The 21,640-nt window shown below is 34.9% G+C and overlaps 2 protein-coding genes across 2 annotated transcripts in view; both read left to right on the top strand.

Moving 5' to 3' along the window:
* The first annotated feature begins 2,191 nt into the window (after positions 1 to 2,191).
* On the top strand, positions 2,192 to 12,740 carry LOC128989762 (ras-related GTP-binding protein C). Its single transcript, XM_054411798.1, has 8 exons — positions 2,192 to 2,409; positions 3,329 to 3,489; positions 3,892 to 4,120; positions 6,246 to 6,423; positions 6,919 to 7,055; positions 9,157 to 9,299; positions 10,239 to 10,387; positions 12,053 to 12,740. Exons 1-8 carry the CDS (start codon positions 2,407 to 2,409, stop codon positions 12,172 to 12,174), a joined length of 1,122 nt encoding a protein of 373 aa, XP_054267773.1. The 5' UTR covers positions 2,192 to 2,406; the 3' UTR covers positions 12,175 to 12,740.
* A 6,076-nt stretch (positions 12,741 to 18,816) lies between these two features.
* Positions 18,817 to 21,640, top strand: part of LOC128988874 (phosphatidate phosphatase LPIN3) — a 40,534-nt gene continuing 37,710 nt past the window's right edge. Inside the window, exon 1 of the mRNA XM_054410606.1 lies at positions 18,817 to 18,872. The gene's annotated coding sequence lies outside the window, so the exon portion shown is untranslated. The remainder of the gene's footprint in view (positions 18,873 to 21,640) is intronic.

Below are 21,640 nucleotides of genomic sequence, written 5' to 3'. Positions count from 1 at the left end.
CTGTGTTCATTGGGGTAGTGTACCCCTGTATGCGCAGTAGTGTCTCAGTTTTATTATCATGATTAGAATACCTATTAATAATTTTATTATTTATCATTTTGAGTGTATTGAAAGTTTGTCAAAAACTTATAGTATCTGTAAACCAATTGGATGGAAATGTCCAACCATAGAGTCCACTGATCTAACCTCCCAGTAGGTGTGGTGCGCCGTCTGCCTTGGTAAAAAGACGCCAGCAAGACCAAATTTAAGTGTAAAATCTTTTATAAAACTAATGTGCCAGGGACAAAGACAAAATGTAAAATATTTGTGAAGTGTGTTCAAAATGACTTCTAAAACAACCACTGGACAAGAATGTTTAAAGAAAAACACACATTACCAAAGAGTTTTAAATTTTTTGTTCAGTATTTTCTACAAACCGGGAAATGTATTAATTTATGAAAAATATTTAGTTTTTCCATCTAATGCAGTTTTTACAAGCATAATACGTAATAGTGTTTTACAAGTAGGCTATTATACTTTTGTAAAATTAAAAATTATATTTGTTTGCAAATAAAAACTTGCTTAACTACGATTTTCCCCATGTCAACACCATTTAGGCCTACTACTTTCATCATGAAAAAATTAAGGGTTCAAACTACTGTATTATTTTCAAAAGAAATAAAGGACATGATGATCATAAAATTTATGATTATATAAATACATATAACCGTTTCTGATTGGCAAAAAAAGTGGCACAGTTAAACTGTTTACTACAAAGGGCCACCAACTGTAAAAATACCTATAATAATTGTTCCGTTTGTTTAGTTCTACGACGGCCCTAGCCCTAAAGGGGCATTCAGTTTCTTTTTGTTTTTCATTTTACTTCGACTTAATCTAGTCCAAAAGCAGTGGATGGAGGAGTGGAGTGACGAGTGAGTGGAGTCGGAATCGGAGTGACATACGACGACATCAGTGTTTCCATTTGAGGGATAAAAATCCCTTTCTAGGGATATTTAGGGCCTTCGAGGGATTGAAAAGGGATTGAGGGATAACTAGGGATAATCAGCGAAATTGAAGGATTTTTTAGATTTTCTAGGGATTTCAGGCCTTTGACTTTATAAAATTGAAATATTGATAAAATGATACATTTTGGCTGTATTTCAACAACGTCAAGGACCTATTTTGGCTAATTTTGCAAGGCATTGACACCGTAACGCATTGATTATACTACTTTTCCCCCAGATTTTGGTAACAAATCGATTGTAGAAGATACTCCTCAAGGAGTATGTTTTATCTATGGTTGTAGGTAGTGGTAGTGACGTAGTGTTTCAAAGTCGGAACAGACAAGGGGAAGAGTAACAGCCAACCCTGCACGAAACAAGCGAAAGACAAGTCGGTCGGTGGAATGTAATGGCGGATCTAGATTACTGTATTTGTTTCTTATAGTTCGGCCGCTTAGAAAACGACCTGCGCGCTAATGCTAAAACAATGCTGGAGGAGGTCGCTTTCTAAGCGGCCGAACTATAGTAGCCCTGTGCCCTGTGTCAAAAATGTCGAATGTTTGTTTTCGTTTTGATTTTGTTTTCCGGTGAATTCTATGATGTTTTTTGGTTAAAGTAACTTTGTGTAACCTTTTCACCAAGGCATGGTGGCCATGTTTGAAAAAGACTATAAGTTTGAAATTTTGACACTGGAGTAACATTTTTGAAACAATTGTAATTACTTATAAATGAAAATTATTAGTTTATAAAATTTTTAATATAACTATCTGTGTCATTTTTTTATTTAATTTATCTTGTTTTGTACCACATAGGCAGTTTTTAATCACGGCTACCTTTAATTCCAGGCCGGAGGCCGCGGCCTTCGAAGTGGCAACGTTGCAAGTATAGTGTTGTAAAAGGTGTTTGTTTGGAGAACGCTAAGCTAATGATATTTATGTATTTTTTTATAATAAATATGAAAGCTTGGTTACTAATGGGCTATGAAAATATTGACTCCATATTGAAGAATAATACCACCAGTTACCATATTTTAGGTGGCTATACATGATATCCATTGGTATTGCTGCAAAAATAATAAGTTATCTAGATTTGATGAAGAGGGATAATTGGAGGGATTATTAGAACACGGACTAGGGATAACTAGGGATTTTTTGACGTTGGCCCAGGGATATTTTTTTCTTGCGTATGGAAACACTGGACGACATACTTAAAATTATTTCACAAAGTGGTAATGTGTTGGTTGTGGTTATGGTTATGTTGACCATTAAAAGAAAAGAGTTGAATTCGCAAATTATTATTACCAGTGGGTTCTTTTGAGAGATATATAGTGTAAATGAGTGCACCTAATACAAAGATGAACTGCTTTATTTTTGTCTAATTTTCTGTTGTTCTCGTGTTTTTTATCAGGCCTTGCACGATTAAAGCTATGGTGAGTCATAAACAAAATCTATAAAACAGTTTTGGGGACGTATTAAATATTTGCATTTATATTTGAAAGATCTGCTCCACTTACATTATTTTACAGAAGGAATTGTAACCTTATTATTATCAAGTAGGCTTGCCTGTGCACCTCAAGCCTAGATGTTAAGGTTATATGTTGTTCTCAGGAGGTAGTGTTGAAGTAAGGTCGTGAATTAATCTGCACACAAATTATGTTTGTACCTTGATGCATTTATAACTTATAATTCTAAGGGCCTTAGGCCTATCATCAAGCTCTAGAGTCACTCCCTTAGTTTAAAGGTTAGAGCCTTGACCCAGTTAGCTCTTATGTAGGGCCTACCTAAGTACATACATAAGACTGTACAGTAGGCCTACTGTTTGGATTCTCTGTGCACTGCAGCCACTGCTGCTTTACAAACGCCCTATTTACTTAAGCATTCCCAGAATAAGAGTGGGGTAGAGTTTCGCAGAAAATCTGCAATAGGTAATTAAGTTAGTGCTAGGCCTATCCCTTTATTATCTACCTAGGCCTAGGCCCTACCTAGTGATAATAATTTTGTTCGATAGAGGTCTAACTTATCGATTCTACAGTTTTTCCCCAATGCAAACATTGAATTTAGTTAGGCCTAAACTTTTATTTTATTTTTATTTACCCGTAACTTATGTCATGTGGTAATATTAAATCTGATGCAATATTAAAATCGAACCAATTTATAAGTTAATCTTAATATTTAATCGGATAAGTTAATATATCAGGTAAACCTTGACCATAGCAAATAGCTATTGACATGATAAGAGCTGTTTTGGTTGCAGTATACCAAAAGCAACTTTTTAGCGATACTTAGTTAGGCCTACTTATGATTTTTTTTAAAGCATACAAATTAATTAAAATATTTTGCTTCTTTTAGTCATTTGATCAAGATGAAGACGATCAGTATAGCCAGGGGTTTGGTGTTGGCTCATTTCCTAAAGATTTTGGTTATGGAGCATTCGAGCAAGATGGAGACGGCCCTGGAGGACCTTTAGCTGGGGAACAAAAGCCGAGAATTCTGCTCATGGGTTTACGAAGGTCAGTAATTGCTTACTGATTCTTTCACCTCTCAAAAAAACCTTTAAAAATCAACCTAAAAAAATAGTTGAAACATTTTTTGTAGCTCAGCATTGATTCTTACTCTTACAAATGAATATAATTTGAAGATTAAAATTTATTTGATGTAGGCCTACCTACCTTATTTAGGCTTTTGGTATTGGTGTAAAATATAAAAAAATTACCACGGCTGATTTCAGTTGCAGAACATTGCTGTTTTCGTGCTAAGCTGGACTTTCAGAACGAGGTATCTCTTTACTGGCCTAAACCATTGCATTTTAATATCAAGTTTACTCGGTAAAATACTGAGGATACTGTAGGCCCTATGTTATTTTATTGTTTTTAGTTGAAATTACAATTTGTCTCATTAATGTTCTATTGCAGAAGTGGAAAGTCTTCGATTCAGAAAGTGGTGTTCCAAAAGATGTCGCCCAATGAAACATTATTTTTAGAAAGTACAAATAAAATAGTGAAAGAAGATATATCGAATTCATCTTTTGTACAGTTTCAAATTTGGGACTTTCCTGGTCAAATAGACTTTTTTGACCCGAGTTTTGACTCTGATATGATCTTTGGAGGGTGTGGAGCTCTAGTCTTTGTTATTGACGCACAGGTAAATTAAGATTGTATCCTTGAGTAAAAATAAATATTGTTTAACAGTAGTACTACAATTTTACTAACTTAACTACTTAACATTACTAAGTAGAACTATTGTTGTAGAACGTGATTTTGTTCAACTTACCACATGCAGACAATTTTTGTCGTAATTATTTTGGTTCCTATCAAAGTTAAACTGAGCCAGAAGTGGAGTGAGTTTTCAAAAGTAACTAGGCCATATCCTTAGCGGCTACAATGTTATTTTTGACAATCTGTTTATGATATTGTTTTTCTGCTGCTGATTAAATTGTGTGCATTGCATGAAATAACTTACAAACAGTTGGTCTTCGCCTCTGTAATTGTATTTAATTATACAGTGGTAGTGGCCGCTGTTCTAGTGGTTAGAGCGTGAGACTTGTATCTTGAAGGACTGTGTCCAAAAACCCGCCAATCAAGTTGGCCTTCAGCTTATAAAAAAATTATTAGTTCTCCTAAGCGAGGAAAGCTTTCTACTTATTAGATAACTCCCTTCAATGAACCCTATATATCATATTCTTCTTAGCTGTTGAACCTTTCATAAAATATTGTCAATTCAACTGGTTGAATTTCTCGTTGTCGAATTTTACTAATTAAAAAAGCATAGGCACCTAAAGCTTAAAAACTGTATTAATATCCTAACACAGGCCTGTGTATATGTTACACTCAAACTCCGAAATTGGACAATGTCCGAAATTGTTACCCACTTCGCGATGTGGACAGCGTGTAATACTCACGTCGCGGAGTGAGCATTTTGTTCGGACACTGGCCGAAGCGAAATGGTAAACCACCGCGTTGTGGGTAAACTGATTTACTCAAATGCCAAAGTCAATTGAGCAAATCCTAAATACTCACAACGGGATTGAGCAAATGTGATTGCCCACGTGGAGTTGTGGGTATTTTTAGTTTGTGCAAACGCCGAATTCTCGTTCTCACACGGCATCCATAATGAAGACCTAAATAGATAGCAGTTAAACCTACCTTCGAGCACTTCTTTCTCAAGAAAATCTGCTATTGATTTCGATACAACACGGGAAAACTGTGTTACTTACTTAAAAACCCAGGCAGACAAACTGTTAATGAACATGGAAAGAAAATTAACCCCAGTTTCAGTCAAAGACATCGTGATGGTCAGTATTCTTGATGTTGACCGGTGACAACTAGCTCCTAGACCTGTAATAGCAGTTGTAAATAATAACAATGACTACTACATTCTTGTTACAAAAAAAGGAGTTTTGGACAAATAGTTCTCAAGAAACCATTTCCAAGTGGCACCAAGTAAATTTATATGCACCAAGGATGTACCTGATAAACGTTCGCAAAGAAACAATGATGTCATCTGGATCCAAGCAAGGTTTGTTCAGATGTGGTTGCAAGAAGGTTTAGGTAAATCGTGAAAATGTATTAAGTTATACAAAAATTGAATTTTATATACCAAGGCAGAACAGCCTGAGCCAACTAGTAAAATACAAATCAAACAAGAACTGTGTAATAGTCGCCGTTTTAAAGTTGCTCTTATGGCATACAAAATAGTTCCGCTATAAACATTTCAATGTCTGTGTATTTGCCATGGGCTTTTTTATAGCTTTTTATATTCGGTAATTTGCTGTTTACTGCACCTGAATTTTTTTATGTTATTTTATACTCGTACTTGAAACAAATAAACAATTAAACAATTTTGCTCACATCGCGTTGTGGGTATTTTGGTTTTGCTCATTTGCTGAAATACGTTTTGACTTTGGCATTTGAGTAAATCAGTTTACCCACAACGCAATCTGGGCATTTCGCTTCGGCCAATGTCCGAATAAAATGCTCACTCCTCGACGTGGGTGTATTTCACACCGTCCACATTGCAAAGTGGGTAAGAATTTCTGACATTGTCCGAATTTGGAGTTTGAGCGTAACATATATACAACCTAAAAGAAAGAAATAGATAAGTTGACCTACAATAGTGTAATTATATTCTAAGTATAGTTGGTTGAATGGGAAAATTTGGTATCACGAAGTATATTCAAGTATATTTGGGAGTCGGTTCAAGTTTTTATTCCATTTTTACACTGCTCCAAGGTTAAAGCTAATGAGTAAATGCTCTTTTTTGTCCACAGGATGATTATATGGATGCTTTGAACAAACTACACCTTACAGTCACAAAAGCGTTCAAAGTCAATCCGGCGATAAAGTTTGAAGTGTTTATTCACAAAGTTGACGGGTTGACTGAAGACAACAAAATGGAAACTCAAAGAGACATCCACCAGAGAGCAAACGATGATCTGTCAGATTCTGGTAGATAGATATTTTGTGCTCTGGTCTCAAATAATTTAAATCAGCTTTTGTTATTTAAGCTGCTAAACCTTTTTTGAGACTCAATGTAGGGTTAGTTGGCTATTGAAATTCTAATAACACTAAACCAAGCATGGTACCTCGTGTTTGGCATCTTGGGACAGATAAGCCCATTGCTTGCTTTATCTTATCACCGTTTGGTCACTACTGGTTTGCCTATGTGACTTATCTCATAACACTTGTCTTACTTAACCACTTAGACTACATTTGTGGGTCTATGGTATTAGGAAGTTGAAGTAAAAAAATAATAATAAAACTGAGTGTTTCTTTTGATAGCTTGTAATAAAATTATATTGAAACTCTAGTATTATATGCTTGTTGACCATCAAGAAGTAACTGATTAAAACTTCAAAGGCATAATTTTTATAAGCTAAAAATGTATTAATTTTTTAATATCTTTCAATTTGGGAGTTTGTCTAATTTATTTCCTTTTTCTAGGGTATGACCAGATTCTACTTAGTTTCTACCTAACGTCAATTTACGACCATAGTATATTTGAAGCTTTTAGTAAAGTAGTGCAAAAGTTAATCCCTCAGTTACCTACACTTGAAAATTTACTGAACATCCTAATATCTGTAAGTATCTGTCAGTTCTTTTATTTTAGTAGGTACTAGAGGACCCATGCTGCTCCGCAGCGTTAAAATAGATATAATATCCAAGATATAATCAAATTTATGATTTTTTATTGAGTAATACAGTATCTTGAGCTTAACTGATTCAAACGATCAATAGCTCAAATTAAAGCCTATAATTTACTGATTATTTTGAGTCTAGACATGTAGAAAAACATTAACAATACTGTAGCTACTGATTTTTAATCATAGAAAACCCTTATGAAAAATAATTTTTTGTTGGTTCACCTTGCATTTGTTTGAAACTCGTCTGATTTGAATAACTAATAGCTTAAATGAAAGGCGGTATTTCACTGGAGGTTCTTAGACTAAAATATATAGGATTATATAGTTATAACTTGTGAAATACATCTTAAATTGAAGTGAGAATTCGAAAATAAATCAAATTATGTTTTTTGACGAGTACCGGTAATACAGTAGGTAAATATTTGCCGATACTTGATGGCAAATCTGTGCCTTCGAGTAGAAGACCTAAACAAACTTGGCAAAGAGAAACAAAATTTAACTCCCATAAGAAATACATGCAGAGCAAATTTTGTTTACGAGTGAGACTATAGATAATTATATACCAATGCTTGATGGCAAATCTGTGCGTGCAAACCTTCAATTTGATACCTCAATCATGAAAATTGGTTGGGTATAAGAGCCAAACGAACCCGGAAAAGAAAAAATAAGTTTTTTTATTATATAAGATTTATTTTAAAACCCGGGTGTCCAAAAAAGAATGTCAGGAACAGCCCTTAATTGGGTCTACGATTAAAGATAATGAAATGACTTAGACGTCAAGTTGAAAGAAAAATAAAAAAGTTTTTTTTCATATTTTAATAAAATAAAATAAAAAAATATATTAAATGCAGATTGTCCTCAATCTTATCCTCATAATAGCATAAAACTGGCAAAGTCTGTACGCTTAAGAGCGATCAGTAAGTTTAATCAGATGTATTAATTGAATTGTACAGGCATGAATCTTTTAAGAATAACATTGTAGACACATTAGATATGTTTAACTGAAGACTTAGTTGGGCTTCTGAAGCCGGATTGTCAGATTTCTTCAACTTTGAAATCACTTGTTTTTGGCCGGCCAGGTGAATGTCCTTTCAAAACACTCCCTGTTATGAAAGTGATACCAGCGACAAATTGCTTTATCATCGGTTAAATTCAAACTTCCTTTAATTAAACAATTGATTTACACCCTGCGGACCATAGATCACACTGTGCTTTCTGTCTGTTAACGTCGAAGTACTGGCGTCAGGCGTGTCAGTCACATCAGCTGCCTGCCACCGCACATCTGTTTAGTGCTCGCCAAGGTTAACGTTTCCCCCCTTGCTACACGGAAAACTAAACCCATTTCAACTCCAATTTTTGACGTTTAAATCGTTTTAGTTATCTCAGTCCCCAAGCAACCACAGTTCAAAATCTTGGCATTCTTTTTCGGACATCCCTTAAGGTGAATAAAGAAAATGAAGTTCTTTACATTAAATTGAACTAATACCAAAACGTAGCTGTTTAGCTTTTAAATGGTACTGAACTGGACCTAGCTATTTTTTGTTGTTGTGCTTATAACAACCAAATTTATTGTTGTGTTTATAAAGAAGCGGCTGGTCTTAGTCAGTAACAAAGCTACATGCATCATCCAGCTGCAGTTTAATCACAATCTCACCCTGTGTTTATATTCAACTGAAATACATAAACAAAGAGTGTCTACTGTCATGGGCTAACTTTTCCATAAAATGGCCAGAGGTTTTAGGGAGTAGCCTACAGAATAACTCCCAGTTTTGGGGTCCAGAGATATAAAATTCAAGCACAAAATGTTTGATTTTACACATTTCTAACGTAAACTTCTTGGTCATTTGCATGAACTATTATTTAAATTTGGTGGAAGTCATCTGGTATTCCATTACTGACTAAGACACAAAACCCAACAAATGATAAACTAAGTTTTGTTCTCTTGGATTTAGTTTTTTTCTATTCCCTCCCCCCCCTCTTAAATTGCGATGTAAATTTTGCTGATAGTTTTGACTTATTTACCTGAATTTTTTTCTAGAATTCTGCCATTGAAAAAGCTTTCTTATTTGATGTTGTCTCCAAGATATATATTGCGACTGATTCCTCCCCAGTGGATATGCAAAGCTATGAACTGTGTTGTGATATGATTGATGTTGTTATTGACGTTTCTGGAATTTATGGGTAAGTATTATTTGGGCTAATTCTTTAAATTGTTTATTATTTCTATGTAATTTTAATTGGTTATAAGTTTTTTTTAAGTTGTGATTTTCAATATTTCGGTTTTTTGAAACCTTTGTTAAATCCTTTCAGTGCTATGCGACAATATATTGTTGTGCGTCTTTTTCCCAAAAAGAGCTATGGAACGATGTATTGTTGTTCGCGTTTGATGCGAATAGTGCTAAGCGACGATATATCGTGCTGGCGCGACTTTCGACCAGGTAAGTTTAATTGGGCATATCGGTTGACTCAGTTGTTTTTTGGAAACAGTGATGGTGTCTTTTGATTCCTCATAGGATCGGGGCTTGATAAATCTTTACTTAGCACTTTTGAGGTGAAACATTTTTCGTACCGATTTTTTTTCTCGTACTCTAGACTTTGCCCCCGAGGCAAACCTAGCACTTTTCGGACAAAATAAGTAGGTAAATAACTAGCATTTTTAGGAAAATTACAAAAAATAACTCTAGCATCGAAAGGGTTAAGGCAAAGAAGAAAGCAAATTTTAAAGGTTATGCTTACTTCTTTAGTTTCAACCAAACTGAAGAATTAAAGGATGTAGGCTATAATAATATCAATCAGTAGCTGTGTCACTGATATATATGAGACTTTTGTGAGGAAAGTGGTTGTATAAATACCACTGCTCCAAGGTCCCTTGTCTTTGCTACGGCATTCCAATCAACTGTTTGAATGGCATCCTTAAAAAACTTGTTTAGTGAGTGAGAGGGGAGAATTCTGGTCCAACATCACACTTCATGTTAGTAAGTTCACAGTTAATGGTCCTACACTGTAAAGTATACAATTACACCACTGTTTTGATCCACAGCTTGCGAGTGAAGCATAAAAATAACCTAGTGTAGTGGCACAGTTTATTACATCAAAAACTAATTAAAAAATTATTTGCAGACTCCAAGAAGACCCAGAATCGCCAGCGTTTGACGGCCAAAGTTCTAGTCTGATAAAGCTGAACAACGGCACAATCTTGTACCTCAGAGAGGTGAATCGCTTCTTGGCATTGGTGTGCATCTTGAGAGAGGACAACTTTGACAAACAAGGTAAACTGTAACTTAGGTCATACAGCACATTTAATCACACTTTTTTATGTCTCACCTTCACATCCTAGGATGCTAGTTCTAGCCCGGAACTGTTCACACATTAGTTCAGGCTAGTCCTAGAGGTTTGCGGCATTATGACATGGATAAAATCCATCGGCATGGTAGTTTGGAAGATTTCAACTAGACTCTACCACTAGACCAGCTCGCTCCCCAAACAGACTCTTTGTTGTTTGGTAAAGTTCTCAAGCAATTGGTCGAGGTTATTTATACTCAACAATGGTTGATGGTTGGTCAATAGGATGATAACCTTTTAACCCTTTTTGGTTCTCTATTTTATGCTATTCTCACAATATCAGCCATTTTTGAATGGCGCTTAGTAGTCTGGTTAGTTAATTTTTATCAGTATTCTTCTTTGATCGTGATAGTTAAAGCTCGGCCTATTTTCTATAGAATTCCCCAAACTTCAGTAAAAATTCAATTATCTGAATTTTTGTTATCGTAATGAGGTACTGTCCCAATTGATTCTTATGATTGGAAATGTATTTTCAATGTTCCTTTTGACTAGGAAACCATTAATAAATTTTTTTAGGACATTGTTTAAAAAACTTTGATACATTTATAGTGTTTTTTTTTTCAAACGGAATGTTTAAGTGAATGATGTTGCCCATGAGTGGGTTTTGACCAAAATCTCAAAGCTTTATGGCTTAAATGTAGTTATATTATTTTAGGTAAACTCACGACTAAAGGTACCCTCCAAACTTCTGGTTGTTACATTACAATTATTATAAAATTTACAAAGGAATTTTAACATAGAAATTTTGGTTATAAGCCATTAAAGCTTATATGTATAGGTAAACTCAAAACTAATGGCAGTCTCCAAACTTCTGGGTGTTAAAATTATTACAAAACTTACAAAGGAGTTTGAAGATAGACCTCTTGGTTATACGCCATAAGACTAGCTATTCTAATTTGTTCCTATAGGATTACAATTTCGTATTTTTGCTCAGCCCCACAGTACCTTCCTTATCCAACAAAAATTGGTTTCACTATTTTAATGAAGAATTGTTGTCTAGCCATTTTTCCTTACATACACTATCTATCATACCCTTGTCTGGGTGTTGGCTAGTCCTCTATATTCCCCTAATGTTCATCCACCATCTGCCAACTCACTACTTTCTTCTTCACATCCCTTTTCACTTCTTTTATCCTACTTCTTCTAAGTCTTCCTCTCGGGCTCTTTCCCTCTATCACTATCAACTCCCTTTTCCCAATAGTTCTCTCTTCTTGCATTCTCCCCACATATTAAAACCAACATGACCTTTGTTCTTCTTTCCCTATTTCCCGTTTCTTCATCAGCCCCTCTTCTTATCTGAAAACTCCTGGCAGTTGCACCTTTCTTTAATCTTAAATAGCCTTGGAAATAAAAATTTCTCTTGACTGTGTTCTGTTCCATTCACTTTCCCGTACATTCCATATTTTTGTGATGAGTAACTATTGGACTGAAATGTCTTATAGCTATATGCCTACATTGGTGACTGCCAATATCACAGTACATTGTACCATTGACTGTAGTCATCTGTGTATAGTCAATCATTATACCTGGTGAGCGTTCTCTGTCTAAGAAACATATGATGGATTTTGTAACACAAACTATTTTCTGTACAGGTGTCATTGACTACAACTTCCTGTGTTTCCGGGAGGCTATACAGCAAGTGTTTGAACTGCGAAGCAAATCAGCGACCAACAACCATATGCTAAACAACCACTCGGAGGCTATAGCGACATAGTAGACTGGGATGCTACAGAGTAATGGATATTGATAATCAGGGCTATAGAGAGTGTAAAGTAATCTGTAATTTTGTACGACAATTATTTTTGTATAAAACGTTTTGTATATATTTACATATTGTATAGGAGGATCAGTCTCAAATAGTACTGATAATTTTAACCGATGTGGGGAAACGGTGTATATCACTTGACATTATTGTGTAGATAAGAGAAATCAGATGAGAAATATGTATAGAAAGACATTATGTAGATTCTTGACTAAACCATGCATAGTAATTCACGTATATATTTTTTTAGTAAATATTTTATTAATGCATGTACAAAGTTAAAAGATTTATATAAATTATTGTGTTGTGCTTTCGTGCCTTTTTATGTAGGTTAACAATTCATGTTTGATTGTATCTTTATTTATCTGTTTGTTTATTATTATTGTTACTCATTTTAATACATTTTGTTAACTTCTTATTGGCAGTCGTTTTAAATTAATTACAATATGGTGAAATTTATGAAATATGGTAATATAATAAAAATGTACTAAACTATAAATAAATTATCTTCATCAGCATTGAGTTATACTATCTTTTTTCCTGATTACTGAAATGGACATTGAGTATGAATATTAATCGTAATATAAGAAACAACTTAAATATTTCAGTTGGGTCCAGGATTTACCCCAAAAACATGGAATCAGCGAGTCTACATGTACAATTTTCATTTTATGTTACTGTGACACATGTTAACATCAACAGATTTGCCGCCATATCATATTTTACTTAGGCTACATTTAACACATGAAGTTGCTTGGTAAAGTCCCTGAAATCTCCCACAAAATTTAAGTAAAACGTAAGGTGCTGCATTCAATTTCAGAGCTGTTTTCTGTGTTGTATATCTGATCCACCTTTTTTTACTGACGTGTATTTACACCCAGATATTATGGGGTTTGGTATCAAATTATGTACATTTGAATTGCTGCCTTTTATGGATGAACTTAAATAGTTCATCAATAGTACATTACTCAAAGAGCTTGAGGCTTCGAAGCCCGAGTTCCCAGGTTCAAATCTCATCAATCACCAATCAATCAATGTACTCTGTCTAAGTGCAGTGGCGGTTCCAAGGGGGGGCTAACCCCCACTTGGATCCTTTTAATTTAAACATGCATTTCAAAATATAAATGCAACGGCACGTTTTATAGACATTTTACGGCTTTGAAAATCACCAGTATATTAGTTCTGGGCTAGAACCTAGTGTCCTAGGATATGAAGGTGGGGAATAAATAAATAAAATGATGGTAGATTTCTACAAACTGGGTTATATTGATTTAGGTACTGTGAAGGATTAACATTTAATTACTATTTTTAAAGTAGCACTCTTAAGTTCAGTAATTAATAATGAATAATATCCATAGCCTTTTTTTAACGAAGCCCACAACTTGCATATTCATTACATACATAACTTGTTAATAATTGCAATATATCAACATTTCATATAATATAATTCAAAATTAGTTCTTAAGGAATCTAAATTCAGTGCACAGTATTACCATACCATGTGTTCAACAATAGAAGAGACGTCTGCAAACATTCTCAGAGTGACTTCTAAAAGATGAGGAGGCTATTAGGCTAACTACATTTTTAAGAAAAACCCAGATTTTACCTAGTACTGTAAATATCTTCAAGAAAATTGAATTAATTTACACCTCAAGAGGACATAATTTCAACTTGGTCTTCAAAACTTTAGTAAACTTATTATTAAATTCAGGGGACATTTTGGACAACATAAAAGTTTGATTTCATTGTTGGAATATTGTAAGTTACACCTTTTATTTGGGCATTATTCTATTCATTTAATCATTGCTTTCAAGCCAGCATGACACCCTACCCTGAGATAGAGCCCTTGTCAAATTATACTTTTAGAAATCTAAATTTAAAAGGCCTAAATTTTAAAATTAATCTTTCCACTTTACTGTAGGCCCACATTTCATTGTCAGTCCCTTTCATTGTAGCTTTCTTTAACTAGTACACTGTTAACTTTAATTAAATAAATACCGTTTGTTTATTGTATTTGCATATGTATATTATATAGCAGAGTTCCCATCCTATGGTATGTATTTAGTATAAAATGCTTATTGCCAGTCCCTTTCATTGTAGCTTTCTTTAACTGGTTTACACTGTTAATTTTAATGCAATAAATACCGTTTGTTTATTGTATTTGGATATGAATATTATATAGCAGAGTTCTCATCCTATGGTGTATTTAAGTATAAAATGCTTATTGCCGGTCCCTTTCATTGTAGCTTTCTTTAACTGGTTTACACTGTTAATTTTAATGCAATAAATACCGTTTGTTTATTGTATTTGCATATGTATATTATATAGCAGAGTTCCCATCCCATGGTGTATTTAAGTATAAAATGCTTATTGCAGTTATACTCGTGTTTTGCGTTTGCTATGGGAGAGGACACGGTTGAAGAAAATTTGCTTCTTTTAATTTACCGTATGCTATAGTATAGCAAATCTACCATAGCCATAATGTTCTACCACTGCCCCTAAACCAGTGGCGTACCGACTGGGGGAGCGGACCGCCCCAGGCCCCACACCAACATAGGCCCCCGGGCTTTGGTTTGTATGTAAGTTTTAAAAGTTGAATTACAAAGGCCATAAAATAACAAAAGATTTAACATTAATTTGCTGTGTGTACTCGAACAAAAACCAATTAAATTATATTAGGCCTATACCGCGTGGTTAAATTCATGAGAAAATTTAACGAGTCGTATTAACAAAAATACTATGCTACCACCTATTTAATCTGTAATACCACACGCTGTTTTTAAAACGTAACCATAGTAGTCTCTACAGGTAAGTTGATAGGTTCTCTGGTTTCAGCTACTAGGAAAATAGGAATTTTCTCTGATAAGTTAATCAAACAGCTTACCGTACTTTGATTTTGATTGTACAGGGTGAATAAAAAGTAAAGACCCCCCCCATCTAATATTTTTCTAAGTAAATATACAGATATATTCTTTGTGTGGTTGTGCAATCTTACCAAAAGAAGTTTCATTTTATGAATTTGAAAATTTTGAGTGTCCCGGAAAAATGAGGGATTTTGGGGGCAACTCAACATTTTTTAATGTAAACCCCCTTCAAGTGACACCTCATTTTGAAGTGTTTACAAAAATGTAAAGAATGGTGAAAACTATAATTGGCTATCTCATCTCTACGGTATCTAAAATGGTAGCCTGTCAAAAGTTAGATGACCCTATACATTACATTTCTTTGGGTAAAAAAGTCATTTTCTCTCCCCTCTTTTTGTTCCTTATATTAAATATTAAAGAGTTATTATTTTGGTGGTCACTCAGCCTTAGCAGGAAGTTTCATTTTATGTTTTTACATAAAATGAAACAGAAACTTCATTTTATGTAAAATCATATGAAACTTCTTCAAATGATTTTACACAACAATACTGGTAAAAAAAATTGTTACTATGATTGCATTTTTGTTTGGTGAGTTTAAACCATAGATAAAAATTACTAAATATAGACCGTCAGCTGTGCTGCATGCTGCATATACTATAGGTTCTGGCGCACACAGCTGGGAGTGCCATGTAGCTAACGCACCTATGGCAACCATGGTAACCGCAGCACGGCTGACTGTCTATATTTAATTCTTTTTTACTATGGTTTCAACCCACCCATTGTTGCTTGCGGTAAGGGGGCTTCACCTATTCTGGGTTCACTCATCCCGTTACGCGCAGAAAACGCACTTCTAGTTAAATAAATGTCAACCAGAATAACCAGATCAAGTAACACACCAGAAATCATAACTAGCTTACCGGTATCGCTTTTCCAAACGTCCATCCTAATATCCCACCAGTTAGTTTGGAGGTAAAGTCGGTAAAGTTAGTTGCAAGACGATACTGCAAAGTGCAGGAAGAGCTAATAGTTCCCGCAATCGCCGCTAGGTGCCGTCGGAGGCAAAAATCTTGCGAATATTGGCGTTAATTAATATATTTATTTATTATTTAAATATTATGAACTTTAACGAACCATAAGTTAACTGTATGGTAAAAAATACACTCTAAATTAAAAATAACCCAAACTTATATGGTTTGGAACCACGAAAGATTGTAAAGATACCATTGTTTTCGCTAGGCACTCGCAGTAATATTCGAATCTCTAAAACACGACTACCCCAAAACTCCACTAGTAGTTTGTCAATCAGTACGGTATGAACTTACCACTGATACATGATGACCGTACCACCTCATGATCTTCATGATTAGAGGTTCGATCTCGCTCTTGCAACGGGTGTCGATCGATTGGCTGAGTTGTCAGTGGTACAGTAAATACTGGTCTGGGACTGATTGACCGTAATTAATTAACTGATTGACTAAAATTTAAGAATCACATCAATTCTCACCATAAAACAACAGTTTTAATTCCTCTAAATATTGTGCGCAAAAATCATTAATTAATTTTATTTTTGAGTAACTTCAAAATTCAAATAGGGAACAGAAAAGACATATGGTTAATTTTTCGATTCGCTCAAGATTTATTTTCGCCATACTGCAGCAAAAACAGCCGTTATAAATGCATGCGTTGAGGCTCTAAAGTAGCATTTTTTCATTATTAGTCTCTAGGGAGTAAAAATCAGCTGTTGTAAATTTCGATTATGGCAATCGGATCGATTGATTTATTAGGTAAGGTTTTAGCATATTGTTGTCGATGGCTCAACATATCGATGGTATAATGTAGGTACTGTAACACAATCGTAATACAGTACTGTAATCGAAATGATTGAATCACTTACTAAACAGCTGCATATTTGTATTAGCAGAATTGAAAACAAGCTAAGTCAATCAAACATTTTGTTTTCTAGCTTTATTTGTTAATTAATTAATGATGCAATATGACGAAAAATATAGTTCACCACAAAATGGTTAAGAAAAAATGCAAAATCTTTTGTATTTTGGGTAAAAAATGGGAAACCCCATTTTACCCTATAAACCCCCCCCCCCCCATAAACCCCCAGTCTGTTCATGCTGGTTAGCGAACTCGTTCGAATAAATGATCAGTTCACTGATAATAGCATTGACTTTATATCTCTACACAGAGATATAAGAGTGTAGAGTGTAGAGATATAAAGTCAATGAAAATAGTTTGCTCAACCACTATACTGTAAGTCGCTAGCTAGCATCCAGGTTCACAACAGTTCACCAAATCACCGCTAGGTGTCACTCAAATCGTATTCCTTATTCCACTTTCATTGTCGTTTATTATAATCTATCTACTGTATTAATAGGCAAGCAAGAAGCATGTTTCTTAAATCTTTTTTCTCAGCTCGAGTGCATCGCAGAGAAATCTATGAATACTGTTGGAAAGATATTTTCATGCAGATGTGCTGAATCCCTTGATAAATTAAAATAGGCGCAAAATAAGCACAACAAATTAATTTAAATTCAAAAAATAACTTGGGTTCCCATGCTGGTGACGAAATAACAACGCAATATAAACAGAAAATCAAAACAAATGGAAGAATGTCCAATCCCATATTTTATTTACAGCGTAGTGTGAAAATAGAGAAGTCTGTACATTACATATTTATGGTCGTGTTTTCGACCACTGAACGACCTCTATATTTTATTCCGTAATCGAATCGGTCCCCACGAAATATCTCGGGCTATTTAAAAGGTAGCATGGCTGTTGAGGATTAATTTTAAAGCTTAAGGTCCAAGGACGGTGGGAAAAATATCAGAAGGGTCAAAAACCACCCCTGCTCTGCCCCACAGGCCGTCCAAAATCCGGTCATTTTCTAATGGAAGTACTAGCACAGTGTTTCTATAATAAGCTGAGCTGAACATACCAGCTGATGTAAACATTGCGTATTTGTATGTTTATTGATTTTAGTGTATTGTTTTTAGGTTAGAATGGTAATGCAGTGTTGAAATGTATCGTGTTGGGGGAAGACCGCGACTAAATTTGTAAAAAAAATGTGCATTTCTTTTAAATTTGATACACAACTATGGTCCCCTAGTTTTTTTAAAAATAATAATGTAATTGAAATTGAATGAAGTAAATTAAATTAACTTAGCATAAACTATACAAATAAACAACCTATATTGGTCCAAACCAATGCAAAGAGTTTTTATTATCTCCTTAAAAATATGATCCGTAATATTCCCAATAAAAATAGCTTTGCTAAATCATTAGTTTAACGAGTACTTAGGTTTGCTTCTACAGGGAAGGTAATGAAGTGTTTTTGTTTAAAATGATAATAATTTAGTATGAAGTAAATCAGTTTTCCAAAGTTGATCAAAATATGTTCATAGCTAAAATACAACAGTTTAGTCTTCGAACCCCTTGCTTTTAAATTATTTCTAAAGTTAACTTCCGAAATCTTTGAAAAGTTCAATTGCATTATTTTTACCTGCGAGTTACGTTTTGAACCCTAAAATGCACAATTTGAACATAGATCATCGTTCAAAGTCAACTAACAAATTTAACTAAAATATTTTCAAATGTCATTCTACCGCACTCGCAGCCCATGGGGTGGTTGGGTTTGGTTGGGTTGGGGTAGGTAGTGAGTGGTGACGTTGGTGAACTACCCCAATCGATACAGCCGGTGTAGAGGGTGTTGGGTAGACCTCCCTTACCTACACTACGTTCTTCACCACTTCACCATCGCGGTCGACACAGGCTTAGGTAGGCAACTTTTGTTTTGTTAAAATTGTATTTTCAATGATAGAATAACAAATTTACTAGTTCAACACTACTCGAAGGCGAGTACATGTTCGTCGAATGTTTTATTGTGAACCCGTTGTTGTTGATATTGTGAGGCGATGAAGATTTTGCAGGTAGAAAGAATCAATTTAAATTTTTACACCCTCAAAGTTGTGTAGCAGTGAGGAATGCATTTTTATTTCTAAAATTCACGATTGTTTAAATCTCCGATCAGAGTAACAATACAATCAATATTATCATTGATAAAATCGTCAGAAAAAACGTGAATGTTTTTTGTCTAACTTCATATGTACCAGTAAATTATCTCCTATGAGTGTCGGAAAATAAAATAATACTCTGCCCATGCAGTTTACCTAAGAAGAGCAACGCATATTTGATCGCAGATTGAGTTAGTGTCTCTTTATTATCCTGTGATAAATAAATATTGCTATTGTTGGTTATTATTGGTGATTTTAAAGCCAATTTTGTGTGAACTCCCTTTTAAAACATAGTCGGTGCATCTGGTTGTTAAATTCTCGTGTTCATTTTCTACACGTGTTTAAACCAATTTATTAATGAATACCTCAATGTCTACCGTCTACAAATTAGAACCCTATTCTAATGTCAGCTTGGTAGATTATATTTTGGATGAACAACATCTTTGTAGAGCACGGTTGCAAGGGCGTTGACCTGGCGAACGTCGAACAAAATATTCCACACCCACGCAACAAAATATCCACATTAGGGATAAAATCTCACAAATGGGACAACTTATCGAGTCTGTGATTGTTTAAAATTACCTTTCTCCTTCTCTGTAGGTATACAATGCAACAGGGTGCGTCGAACCAAAATAAAACGATGTCGACAAACCGTCCCTGAATCACAATCTGAATATAACAAAATATAACTTTATGCAATCCCACATGTTTGGGTTAAAGTCACATACTCGATACTCATAACGTAAACTCCCACTATTACCTTTCTCAGTTTATAAGGTACAACGGCGGATGGTGTTGAACTGAAGCACATACAAACACTAATCCACAATCTATACTTATTGGAAAAACAAACAAAAAAACTCTAGAAGGAAACCCGTACGCTTTGTGACTAATCCATCCACCTACTTTGACATTCCCCACAATTATTCCCCTTTTCCGTTTTACCTTGACACTAACCCGACGAGAGTAAACAAAAAAACAATTCTTCGTTTTTAATTCATATAACCTAAACAAAATTGGGGAAAATCCAACAGGTTAAAAACAATTCAGGACCTCTTTACCTGACTCGGTTTCTAGGGCGGACGTCGAACTGTGGAAAGTTACGCGTCTCATTGCAATTACGTTACAAGAAGTTGTTAGTTGTTCAACTGGATGACTGGATGGAACTCCCAGTTTGACGTAGCAGCTGCATGGTGAATGCATCATGCACTTCTTTCTTCTTCTTCAACGGAGCTAATCCAGTGAGGTTATGCAGCCTGCAGCCTCGTTCACGGTTGCACAATCCTGAAAGTGAGGTTTGGCGATTTAACATTCGATGCGCTTACCTAACCTCCGCACCTTCCTATCTGGAGCGGTTACTCAAATTTGATTATAGTAGAGCTTTGCTCGGAATAATTTGACCCAGTACTTTCGTATTATACCGACTACACCTAAATTTGTAAAGTAAAACCCTTAGGTTAGGAAGATTTAGTTATTTAACTAATTAAACTCTTATTTGAAAATCGCTTTATCGGTGTGGTCGGTATAATACGAAAGTACCTTTGACCCCATTACTACAGTCGGGACCAAGAGAGTCTGCAGTTGAGGGAGGAGCCTATTTACCACGTGACTTCGAAGGAGCCAATGAGGACAGTGTGGTGTTGCCAAATCTTATAATACCAGCTGATTTGAAAATATTGTTTAGTATTTTAATTAGTGTCGTCAACGGGCGATATGTCAACGTCGCACTATTGTCTTGTGATTGGCTGCCGCAAACTGCAGACTCTCGTCAGTATTATATTGTCTTTGACTATAGTATGCAAAACTAAAAAATAACGGAAAATACCGGGCGAGATAAACTAATGTTCTATTTGGCTGTTATTAGTTTCAAATTAGTGGAATAAAATACCTATAATTAATTGAGTAAGGATAAGATAATCCCAGTCAAACATCATAAACATATATGAAAATAGTATTTTAGCTATTCAGTTGACCCAAAAGGAGTATGTACTACATAATCAGACATTCCCGTTCCGGGATGTATAGGTGCCTTTACAAGGTATTAAGGTAATTAACAACAACAACAAAATGTGACCAACGAAATTATAATCGTGACTAAGACATAGTCTAACAAACAAGTGTTGTGTACTGAGTATTTTTAGACGTCGCGTCGCGTCGTCGTCGGCACCAAGGCATCGATTTGGCGTCTCGACGCCGCATAACATACAATACCACACGCTACGGTATGAATATCGACCTAAACAAAACATACAATAACAATACCACATGCTACGGTGTGAATATCTACAATACCACACGCTACGGTATGAATATCGACCTAAACAAAACATACAATAACAATACCACATGCTACGGTGTGAATATCTACAATACCACACGCTACGGTGTGAATATCGACCTGAACAAAACATACAATAACAATACCACATGCTACGGTGTGAATATCTACAATACCACACGCTACGGTGTGAATATCGACCTAAACAAAACATACAATAACAATACCACATGCTACGGTGTGAATATCTACAA

The sequence above is a fragment of the Macrosteles quadrilineatus genome, unplaced genomic scaffold (assembly GCF_028750875.1).
Source record: "Macrosteles quadrilineatus isolate MER2022 unplaced genomic scaffold, UCM_ALF_1.0 Scaffold_3__2_contigs__length_128488019, whole genome shotgun sequence".
Lineage (NCBI taxonomy): Eukaryota > Metazoa > Arthropoda > Insecta > Hemiptera > Cicadellidae > Macrosteles > Macrosteles quadrilineatus.
Note: the sequence above shows the minus strand (reverse complement) of the source record. Positions and strands in the feature narration are given on the sequence as shown.

Excerpts from the sequence above, each read along its gene's own strand:
- LOC128989762 (XM_054411798.1), top strand. Across the intron at positions 3,490-3,891 it reads CTGCTCATGGGTTTACGAAG|AAGTGGAAAGTCTTCGATTC; the intron begins GTCAGTAATTGC and ends GTTCTATTGCAG. Across the intron at positions 6,424-6,918 it reads CGATGATCTGTCAGATTCTG|GGTATGACCAGATTCTACTT; the intron begins GTAGATAGATAT and ends TCCTTTTTCTAG.